This window comes from Argiope bruennichi, chromosome 1 (assembly GCF_947563725.1).
Source record: "Argiope bruennichi chromosome 1, qqArgBrue1.1, whole genome shotgun sequence".
NCBI classification, from domain to species: Eukaryota; Metazoa; Arthropoda; class Arachnida; order Araneae; family Araneidae; genus Argiope; species Argiope bruennichi.
In genome coordinates this window covers 132,605,846-132,618,064 of record NC_079151.1, presented here as the reverse complement: position 1 = coordinate 132,618,064, position 12,219 = coordinate 132,605,846, and the positions used below count along the sequence as shown (strand labels likewise).

The following is a 12,219-nucleotide window of genomic DNA, read 5'->3' as shown; positions in this document are numbered from 1 at the left end:
GCGTCATGCTTATTGTTCACTTAAAATGGAACAAGATTTCTTTATCTGAAAAAATAAAATTCACGGTTCCTTTCTCTTTTTTTTTTTTTTTTTCTAAACAAAATGAAAGTTTAACATTCAACAATCTATCATATATTCTGACAGATTGTTACTTTTGGATAGAATCAATATCTAATACCTTTGTAGTACTTAAAAAAAGTTTGTAACAAAATCTTTCAATTCTTCGCGTAGGCAGCTCAAATTACAAAGCATACATATAATCAATCAACCATTTTCATATGTGTCCGAAACAAAGGTATTGAATACAGCCCACCCAGGAATGATAACTTAAAACCTCCCCATTCATCTCCTCTGCTAAAGCTAGCCAATGAGAAAAAAAAAAAAATTAAAAAAAGAAGTACTAATAATAATAAAGAAGAGTCCATTTCGGTGGGTTGATTTTAGATTTTTTTATCCAATGACATTAAATTCTTCCGTCAATAAAAATATTACAATAAGTTTTCCAATCGTTTGATACATGCCCCACCCCCTTCTTCTCATATGCAAAATACTACAATTGTCAGGAAAAAAAAAAATCGATCTTGAGAAAGTTTGATAAATCTGCATATTTGCGACATTTCCAAGTTCGAAAACACATTTTTGGATCTATGCCTGTCTGTCTGTCCGTATGTGAGTACGATAACTCAGAAACATCCGTCTCTCAATGCATGAAATTTGACAAAAGGGCAATTTGATCTTCACCAAAATGGCACGTTTCAACCCATTTTTGAAAGAAAGAAATTCGCTGACAAGAAGTTTGGCTGAACTGTCCGAGTAGGCGCTATAACTACAAAAGATAATTAACTAGTTGAATAAATTTTAGTACACAGATACAACATCTGAAATGTAATTAAATGTCGAATTCAGCCTTAGTTCTCGCCAATGCTGTCCCGGTCATTCAATTTTATTCGTGTGCCTATCGGAGTAGCTGTCTATAGTTACTTTATTGTTGTTGTTTCTTATGGCACTTGCCATGGACAAGCCCGCAGTTCGAAGACAGCCGATTTAAGCCTGAGGTGGAGCGCCTCTTGTTTCTATAGCAGCGCCATCTAGGGCCAAGAGAACGATTTAGCTACACACACGTCACAACCCTTTTTACGGGGCGGATTGCATTCATGCATTTCATTCACTCAACCACAGATCGTAATTTAGACCTGAATAAGAGAACGATCACCCCTGATCCAGTACCCCCAGTGGTATTACTCTCGACGTGGAGGACTTTGCGACCACCACAGATTTAACGCGCGTCAGCCACCAAGCACGCGGCGAATCTTCGGCCGGCGGGGTTCGAACTCACAACCAAACGGACGCGAATCCGACGCTCTACCAACCAGGCTCTCCCGGTCTATGGTTGCTTTATAAACTATCTAAATAAATAATGTTATTTTTTTCCTCACCAAGACCTCGGAGATTAGTTTGCTGTTTTATATATAATATACACCCTCGTTTTGGGTAAAGTATATAAATGATTTTTAGAATTTGATTATCGCTCGATAGTGGGTCTGTTAAGAGCTATGACAACGCGTGTGTCATGGCTGGTGCTTTTCCTCTCAACGGACTCGAGTGCTGATCTTATGCTCTAAATGATTCCTCTTTCCGTCTATCTTAGTGCCGCGATAGCCTAGTGGTAGGGTTTCGAACTCCCACATTTCCAAGTTCCAGATCCAGTTACATTAAAGATCTATCGTGTATTCGAATCTGGTGTACGTTAAATCTGACATAGCAGGACAAATGTCCTTCTGTTGATATGGTGCAGAAGTTTGAAAGAGGGAGGTTGCAGCTCAGGTGCCATCCTCGTTATCTGATTGATAAAAAAAAAAATAGCCCAAAATAGCTGCCCTGTTGCATCCAAAGGTGAAGTTAATGTAACTAAGCTAAACTAAATTTCTCTCCGTTCTTTTTATTTATTATTTTTTTTATCCTACACTCCATCGAGTGTAGCGCAGTGTAGACATGACATACACCTTCGATTCGGAAACATACTTTTATTTTCAGTTCAACGCCACAGCACCAACATAATCGGTTTAAATGAAATGCAGCTTATTTCACACTTTATTGAAATGCATTCTTATTTTGTAGTCATCTTATGACCTATCTTGATGAGAACAGACGTACTGTTCCTTTCAGGATTTCGGGACGCTTTCCGATGCTTGTACTTCGCTAAGGGGTGACGCGCAGAAAAATGAACGATTATTTTTTCTCATTCCGCGAATCATCTCATATCACCCTACTGACAAATATAAACATCCCTTTTCATATATTTCCTTCTATTCCCTTGTTTATGAAATAAACGCCTCCTGACACATGCGCGCGCAGGAATTCCAAATGCGAAAATGAACAGTATGATTACAAGAAAAAATAAAGCAATGAATCATCCGATTGAGCTAGATGGCGTCACTCACATGAGGTCGGGCCTGAAGTGATGGATCAAGGCGCAGAAGGCGAGTCCGTCCTTCCACGAGCTAGACATGTCGTTCACACGCACGTTCCTGTAACCATCGGTGACGCGACGACACCAAAGTTCCAACGCCCGCATACCACGCTTTTCACCCATTTTAAGAAAGAACACTGAAAAGAAATAAAATAAAGAATTAGAACATCATAGAAATTCGTGAAAAACAAATAATGACATTCAAGGTATATAAATTAATATAAGAAGAATAAAATACTGTTGTAAAATGAATGAATTAGCACATACCAGTATATATCTACAATTTGATTCATTTCTATTCATTCAATTTGTATTCTAAAATTAATGTAAATTATGTAATAATCGAAGTAAGACTAATGCAATTAACAAACATGTAAACTTTTTTCTATATATTCGTTGCCACGTTCGTAAACGCAATTCGTTGCTTAATGCTATTGATTTTAAATGTTATGTTCTCGAAAGCAAAATTACAAAGAGAAAAATGTTACAAACTTCAAAAATGTTAATCTTGAGGGATAAGTCATTAGGTTTTAGACCTTAGAGTCCGAAAAGCACGTATTTGAAATAATATATGATCTACTTATCTCTCCATGTATGTTAGTGAATACGATGATTCAATAAAATAAACGAGCTACACTAATGAAATTTACTGAACCTCTCACCCAAACTGTACTTCTGTATCAAATTCTACAAAGGGAAGACTTTCTGTCTGCGTTTACAGATTTGCCCAAAATTTTTAAGCAACCAACAAATTTGGTGTAAAGACCATATACCAAATTTCATCCATCCAGCTCATAACAGTTTTGAGTTATCTTTAAATGTGGAAATTCGAAGAAAAAAATGCCAGAAATGTGTTTTTCGAACAAAGAGAGATTTAAATATGGAGATTCGATACAATCTCGAGCTCGAATTTTTGAAGATAACAGTTTTTCTTTATACATCTTATGCGAGAGCAATTTTTCTCGATACTGTAAAAAGATGAGGAAAAAATGTGTCTGGAATGCATTTCAGAACAAGCTAGAGGAGATGAGAGAGTGTGTGAGTTCTTTGATATTATGAGTCATCTCTTTAAAAAATTATATAGAAAAGAGTCTTTAAAAATCAAAAAACATATTCACCTTAAGGTTATTCAATTCATATAATTAAAAGAATTTTATATAACAGCAACGTCATGTTATCAATTTAAAAAGTGTCCAAATGGATTTAACCTTTAAACACTTTTTCCTCTTTCATATAAAATATGAAATTTAATTAAACAGCAAACAAGGACAACTGAATACTCAACAAAATGGTTCTTTTCAAGCATTCGATATTATTCTATCGTGAAAATTCTAAACAATGAGATCATGTCTGATTTCAAGGTTTAAATGCAGAAAGCTTTCAAATGCGCTCTTGGTATTTGAAAAAATAAAAGCATATAATTTATTTCAAATGTTAAATTACGCTAAGATTGCTTCTAAAACAATAATCTGCAGGTGATATTGTTATTGGTGTGGAATTTATACGATGATGAAGATTTGGGGCGATTTTCTTTGAATTTAATGGAAATGCATAAAACGGTAATGGAAATATGATGAGACAAAATTGTTTCTTTAAAGGGTGATTGCTGTTTAAGTGTACGCAAATAACACGCAACCAAATAAAAAAATAAAAAGATTAATGCTGCAGTTATGTAAAAAGAGCTTTACGTTTATTTATTAATATTTTTTCTCCTCGAAGTAACGTGAGCTATTTTACCAAGTGATTTCTTAATTTCAAGGGGAATGTGTGAGTGTATGCAAACAGTTAGGAACTATTTTAGTTTAGGAACTATTCGGTTACTATTGGTTTCTAAATAAGATATTACGTTACAAATAATTAATAAACGATTAGATTACTATTAGTTAATAAACTATTGTGGCGGTATGTAGATTATGATCCATGCAGGAAGCAACAGGACGAATGTTTTTAGGAATATTTCTTTTAATAATCAGATTCACACACTAAACAAGCACAAACACAAAGAAAAAGACATTCACGCGCGCGGCTTCACAGTTCAGCATCACATCTCATTCACATTACTATCGCAATGCACTATGGGATGACATATGGGATGGCCTAATCAGGCATCGCCATCTAGTATCCAAAAGAGAAGATAAGAGTAATGCAACTGCTACACTATTAGATTTTATTTTGTGAATTTCAGATTCACAAGAAAACATTGCAATCATTCGTAAGAGAAAATAGAAACAATTACAACCCAGTGTATAGAAAAATAGAATGCATCAGAACCCCATCTCCCATCCTTTCGGTTATGTTTTGCGAACACAGGTACATATCAATATACCGTATTAGTTATGTTTCAACATTGAATAAGTACGTCCATACGGTACTATATGTGTAGGAGTATTATCTTCAGTTCTTGTTGAATATGTAAATTCCTCTTGGCTCTAGAACCACCAAGAACGTCATTTTGATGGTTTTCAAATTTCATGCTTAAAAATCTTGATATAATTTATGTACTGTTCTGGAACTTTATCACGACTTTTAATAAAACATAAATACGAAAATGAATAATATTCCTATTCATTTTCCACTTAGTCATTTTAACTTCCATAATCAGTATGAACTATACCTATTATACCAAGACCCCTCAAAATGACGGCTTTAACAATTTCAAAGTTTATAATATTTTATGGATCACCTATGCAATGATGGACATCAATACGTATTTATACTCATCTATGCATCGCTTTCAGAAATTTCTTGAAAAATTTGAATTATATTTTTCATATGAAATTTATTGATTGATCCTAAGTGATCGGCAACTGTTATAATGGAATCTATTTCATTCCGATTAAGATTCAGTTTAGAAATAAAATCTCTAACTGGATACCCTATAAATGCAAATACAAATTGCTTTTCTTGTTTTTTTTATTAAGAATTAATGAATTATTATATTAAATGTTTTTGTTAAATTATATTCTTTTATTTATATAAACTAAGCCAAAAGTAGCAATAAAAGCCATGATGATCAAAACCCCATCAATTTGACAGGTATAGTAAAACTATGCATATTATTAACATCGGTAGTCCTAGTGTTATTATTTAACATCGGTATTCCTAGTGTTAGGCAAAAAGCAAACATACATTTTTTTCAGGGCCCAAAACCAATTAAATTATAGTAAATGTTTTATGTTTTCCATGTAAACTACAGTATAACATTCATTTGCAATCTCTGTGTTACTATACACCTTCTAGTAATTGATTAAATAACTACCTGTTGCACTAGTAACTTGCCCAATGCATCACAAGAAATAAGACATCACATCAACAACATTTAGGGCACTCGAGGTTATGAATCTTCCGGGCACACAAGCTGTACAAGTCCTTCAATGCCTAGCATCCTTTTTCTCCAAAAGCACCACTAAACCCGTTTCTTCACAAGCAACCTCGATTTTCCCCCTCCCCTGCAGCCAGAATGAAAAGAGGTAAACTGCACATCTCCCAGGCACAATCGGATATTTCAATACAGCAATCTCACGATGGGAAAAATAAGACTCGTGAGAACAGGTCCCCATCCCTTTACCTTTCACCGAAAAGAACCTTTTCTTCGATACAGGAGGAAGGGGGGACGCAGAAGAGAAGAAAGAATAAAAAGTCTCATTTCCCCCTCGCGTCCATCCGTCACACCATCTGCCAGTATAAAGAAACACAAAAAAATAGATGAAAAAAAAAAAAGAATAATAAAAAAAAAAAGGTTGTGGTAGGCCAGTGAGAAGTGCGCCTATCTTTGCCGCTGCCTGACCCCACCTGCCCGAGACTGGGTCAAGGGTGGAACAAAGGCAGGAGAAAGATGAAATATCCATAAAAAATTATTGTTCGTTATAGCGGAAGAGGGAGACGCCTTATTGTACAGGAAGAAAAGGTAAATGTACCTGGACAACATTCACTTTCGTACACGCAGCGACTATCAGGCTTGCTTTACGATAAAACGGAGATAAAGAAGAAAGAGTCCAGTTTCCTCATTCAGGTGGTAGAACAGGCACGCTGGATATGAATGGAGGGGGGAGGGGGGCACCAGTGAATTAGTATGTAGTTGTTTTCTCTATTGCGTAATAAGCAAGTTCTTCGAAACTTAAATGTCTATAGCATCTCAGACAGATCATTCTTGAAGATTAGTTAAAACAGTTTTACAGAAATAATTATTACGTTGACTCATTTGACGCTTGATTGGTTAGAGGGTTTCGATCAGGTTTTCTAAAAGGCTGCATAATTTCAGTTTTCTTTCAGAGGATTTCAATGAAATTCTGTGGCAGGTACTGAGGCTAAGCGATGTAAATACACTTATTTCATCCACTTGGTAATAATTGGTTAGACGGTTTCGAATAGACCGTAATAATAATTGGTTAGACGGTTTTTCTCAGAGGATTTCAATGAAATTTTGTGGCAGGTATTCAAGGCAAGTGGTGTAAATGCTTATTTCACCCACTTGGTAAGTTGTTCAACGGTTTTTAACAGACTCTCTGAAAAGTTCAATTTTCCTAAGAGAATTTCAATGATATTCTGTGGCAGGTACTGAGGCTAAGCGATGTAAATACACTTATTTCATCCACTTGGTAATAATTGGTTAGACGGTTTCGAATAGACCGTAATAATAATTGGTTAGACGGTTTTTCTCAGAGGATTTCAATGAAATTTTGTGGCAGGTATTCAAGGCAAGTGGTGTAAATGCTTATTTCACCCACTTGGTAAATTGTTCAACGGTTTTTAACAGACTCTCTGAAAAGTTCAATTTTCCTAAGAGAATTTCAATGATATTCTGTGGCAGGTACTGAGGCTAAGCGATGTAAATACACTTATTTCATCCACTTGGTAATAATTGGTTAGACGGTTTCGAATAGACCGTAATAATAATTGGTTAGACGGTTTTTCTCAGAGGATTTCAATGAAATTTTGTGGCAGGTATTCAAGGCAAGTGGTGTAAATGCTTATTTCACCCACTTGGTAAGTTGTTCAACGGTTTTTAACAGACTCTCTGAAAAGTTCAGTTTTCCTAAGAGAATTTCAATGATATTCTGTGGCAGGTTCAGAAACCAAGTGGTATAAATGCTTATTTCACACACTTGGTGACTGGTTAGATGGTTTCGAACAGGCTCTCTGAAAAGCTGAATAATTTCAGTTTTTCTCAGAGGATTTCAATGAAATTATGTGTCAGGTAATCAAGCCAAGCGGTGTAAATGCTTATTTCACCCACTTGGTGATTGGTTAAACGGTTTGGAACAGGCTCTCTAAAAAGCTGAATAATTTCAATTTTCCTCAAACGATTTCAATGCAGGTACTGAGATCAAGTGGTGTAGACTTATTTCACCCAATTGAACTGGTGCTCTAGTGCCAGTTTGAAACAGGGGCTCATTAGCTGCAAAAAGTACATAGAAAAATATTTGTTTAATGACGACCTATCAGAACTCTAATCAAAAATTAGAAATTAAGAATAATTTAAATATCAAAGAAGTATTTTCAGAATGAGATCTAAAAGCAATGTACTTGAATTTCATTTTACAACTACAATTTCAATTACAACTACAACTACAATTTTTTTCAATTTCAACTACAAAAAACAAATCCCAAACTTAAGAATAATTTTCTATAAATGCTAAACTGATAAATAATCATTCGATTATACAAGTGAATCGATTATTTCAGTTAAGATCATTAAAAATAGAGATCTGGTGCAAAAATACGAACCTTTATTTCGTTTGTATAGCTTTCAAATTTATTTTCACATTTACAGCATACTATAGAAAGAGATCAAGAGAAATTCTGGTCTTCTGCAGTAATTTAAAACAATTAAGATGATGATTCTTTCAAAAAAGTAGTTCAATTACTTGTTCAATGGTGTTACAAATCTCTAAAGTAAGGTATGTTGTTTTACTATATAATCAGCATTCTTGGATCTAGCAATTATTTTTCAACCTATGAATGACTGAAATTTAATGGTTTCATTTTAAATATCTAATAAATCACATAAGCATTTATTAGTTTGTTTGTTTTTATTCTGGGACAAGTTAATGTCAATTTCACACCTCCATTTTCAATCAACCTTACTTGAAGATCTGTTTTATCAGCTGTGCATATGTAGCGATCAAAGCTATCTTCTAAGATTTTTTAAACAATATTTTTAGCCGCGAAGAATAATATCGATATATTAAAAGAAATGATGAAAATAATTTTCTTGGTTGATGTTTAGGATTTTTTTGTTGTGTTGTTACTGTTGTTATTGCAGAAAATGTGCATATTCAGTGGATCAATTTTAAAAAATGCCAAATTCTTCGGACCTAATTTAATTTAGAAATTGGTTGAGAGTTTTTTGTATAGGATGTTTATGATATACAGGGTGATTTCAAAGTCATGGTACGAATTTGGAGGGCAAATAGAAAACAAGGTTACGAATAGGAAATCTGGATCCCAATCCAATTCTTTAATCAAAAATACAGGGTATCTATCTCAATCCAATTCTTTAATCAAAAATACAGGGTATCTCAATCCAATTTTTTAATCAAAAATACAGGGTATCTCAATCCAATTCTTTAATCAAAAATACAGGGTATCTCAATCCAATTCTTTAATCAAAAATACAGGGTATCTCAATCCAATTTGAAATACGATGCTTAGTTTCTATCTTCTACATTAATGACGATATTTTAATGAAATTTTCAACAGAGGTACATTTATTTAAAACACTCATTTATTGTACAGGAATGTATAGACGCAGGAGGCGCAAATAACTGATGAAAACAAAAACGAAGCGTTTAATGATGATGTCGTTGACAAGTGCAATGCTTTCAAGAACTGCTGAACATTGCGTCCACTAAAGCGACATGCCTACAGCGTCGGTTGAGCGACTGACGTACGCGTTCATAGATGGCAGGCATTTCACACACGCGTGCAGCAGCTACTGATTGATATACGAGCAATGAGATCCTTGGCTGACTCAACTGCAGTCGCATAAAGAAGACTCTTCAGATGTTCCCAGTTAACCGATGCTCGCTAATTCAGAAGATCGGGAGGGCAGATAATAATTTTAAATAAATATACCGCAGTTTAAAACTACATTAAAACATCTACACTAGTTAGAACATCTTGTTTGAAATTGAATTGGGACGCCATGCATTTATGACTAAAGTAATGGATTGCAATTTGAGCTTCCAATGTGAATGTTATTTATATCCTCATTCTTTATCTCCTTGGCAAGTTTGTACCATGAATTTGGAATCACCCTATAGAATAATTGACACAATACATATTCAGATATTAAAACGACAAATGCATTTGTTTCATGTGAAGTTAAATGAGTAGATTTCATTATAATATATGAAAAACGATAAGATTTCCATCTATATAATTATTCTCCAATCACAATAGACTTTCTTCAACATTTTCGCATCAGATACTTAAGAAAATTCACGCACAATTTAGCCTTTTCTTTTCAGTTAAAAAACAAGTCAAAGGAAGAAGACATACCCTTTTCAAAGCACAAAAACGATACAAAGTAAGTGTCTGGGAGTGAAATCTGTCACTTTTCAAAAAGATTGACAAATAAATCCATACCCGTCACGTGAGGACCTTATAAACGTCGAGTCAAACAAGACGGGGAAAGGTCGAAGGCCCTCGAAACGCCACCGTGATCTTCAAGAAGGCGAAAGAGGTGAGCCAGAGCAAGTGACACCTAACCTTGCAATAAAAAGCGTGAACACCTTTCGAGCTTTAAATGGGTAGGTAAATAAATGCTTGCCTTTCCCGGCTCGTTATGGATTTAATGGTTGTCCAAAACGAAAAGCTTTTAACTTCCTCTTTACAGATGCCAACGAGGTATTCCTTTAAATGGGCTGTTTGTGAGGTTTTTGCTTCGCCTTGCTGTGGCAAGCTTGAAAAGATCTGTCAAACACTTACGAGCTGATAAGCCATGAACTTGTAAATCAGCTTTACGGTAAAGTTTTCTGCACTGCTTCTTTTTATTTCTGCTACTCGATTTTCATGCGTTATTGTGATGGTACTCAAGGTAGGGTAACTGTCGAGGACCGCTAGACTGAGAAGGGTGGCCTGCAGATAAATCGATTTAAAAAATGTTTTCCTAATTGCCTAGTTAATAAATTAGTAAAAAAAAAATTTTTACGAATTATAAAATATTGGGAGTTATAATCTTGAATTCTATCGAAGTATAATTAATCGGGTTCCTAATTTGCTTTATTATATTCGCTTAACTGTAACCGTAATTATCAACACTAAGCATTCAAATAATTGAGAGTAAAAGTGAATGTAACATATGCGTGACTCATAGTCAGTTGATTATTTGTTCCATTCAATATGAATCACCCTTTATGATGAAATGGCAACTAAATTGATTATTTTTTTAAAGGAACCACGTCATAAGCATTGCTTGTGGCCATTAAAACATCTAAATGCATCACTGATGCGTTAAGGGCATGACAGATGTTCCATACGGAATAAATGGCCATTCGATACAGGCATATTTATGTAGATTAATGTGATCGCTACCAGGGACAGATTTTCAAGTGAGCAGCTGCTTCGGGCCATTAAAGGAGCGTGGGAATCCATTAAAACATATTATCAGCTTAGCTGCCAAATAAATAAATTTGTGAAAAAAATACTAATTCTATAAATTATGAAAAAACAGCTACTATATGTTTCATTACATCCCCTTACTTGTTTCAAAAATACCCAATGTCTGTTTAAATAGTGTTATGCGCAAGTATGGATACCACAGTCATTATAATTAAAAAATACATATTCATTTTAACTTAGTTACTAGTATAAAAAATAAATAGCATAAATAAATCATTAACGTGTTTATTGAAAGTTGACTGGCCAATTTATTAAAAGAGATGCCTCACATCTAAAATCTGTCCGCAAAATCCCTAAGCCCCCCATAATATTTATTAGTAACTAGGAACTCATTGCAAATATTTCACATGGAATAAATGACAATTCCTTGATTAAATACACTGTATACAATAATACCAATTTAATAACAAGGAATTTGCTTAATTGCTCTTTTCTGCTCAACTCCACAAAATTATTCATGATGTTACAGGGAAATTAGCACGATTATCAATGGTTTGAATAGAATATAAATGTATGGAATATGGGCTAATAATCTTTAGCATTTCCCATCATAAAACACCATTTAAGTATTTTTAGTTATATAAAATTATATAAACTACTTCAAAGTTCAAAAAAAAATTTTCAGTGTTACAGAAACTCTTGTCTACAAATCAAGGATTATAGTATTTTACCTGCGCTTTCTTTATTACCCATGGCTTAGCAATTAAGAAAGAAATAGACAATTTTTAAAATGTTTATTACATGACCGAACCACAGAAGTTTCTTCAATTAATTTTAGGGCTATGATTGAACTTGCATAGCTGGTTTTTAAAATCAAGCAACTTTCGTGAATCTGGCGTAAATAAAGTCCGTTACGTGAAAATGGTAAAGTGGGTAAATCTGTTAGATTAGGTTGATCAGAATACCACAAAGCTGCGGTATTTTTACAATTGCCCAAGGAGCACAAAATATTTCACAATGCTGTACAATATTGTGCGACATTATTTATTCAATATTAAATAATAGCAAAATGAATAAGGAATATTACTATTGAGAAAGCTACGATAATTTTTATATAGGAAATGTGGCAACAAGGTTTAAGTATCAAGAATCTTTGCTTAGAAATTTTTAAACTAAAATTGAAA

General features: G+C 34.1%; 1 protein-coding gene across 2 annotated transcripts in view; it reads right to left on the bottom strand.

The window, feature by feature from the left end:
• Nucleotides 1–12,219, bottom strand: part of LOC129965692 (MICAL-like protein 2) — a 107,234-nt gene that overhangs the window by 22,289 nt on the left and 72,726 nt on the right. For both annotated transcript variants that reach the window (XM_056079808.1, XM_056079802.1), the window contains exon 2: nt 2,442–2,607. In XM_056079808.1, coding sequence (XP_055935783.1) covers nt 2,442–2,593 — 152 coding nt within the window. In that variant the 5' untranslated portion in view covers nt 2,594–2,607. The remainder of the gene's footprint in view (nt 1–2,441; nt 2,608–12,219) is intronic.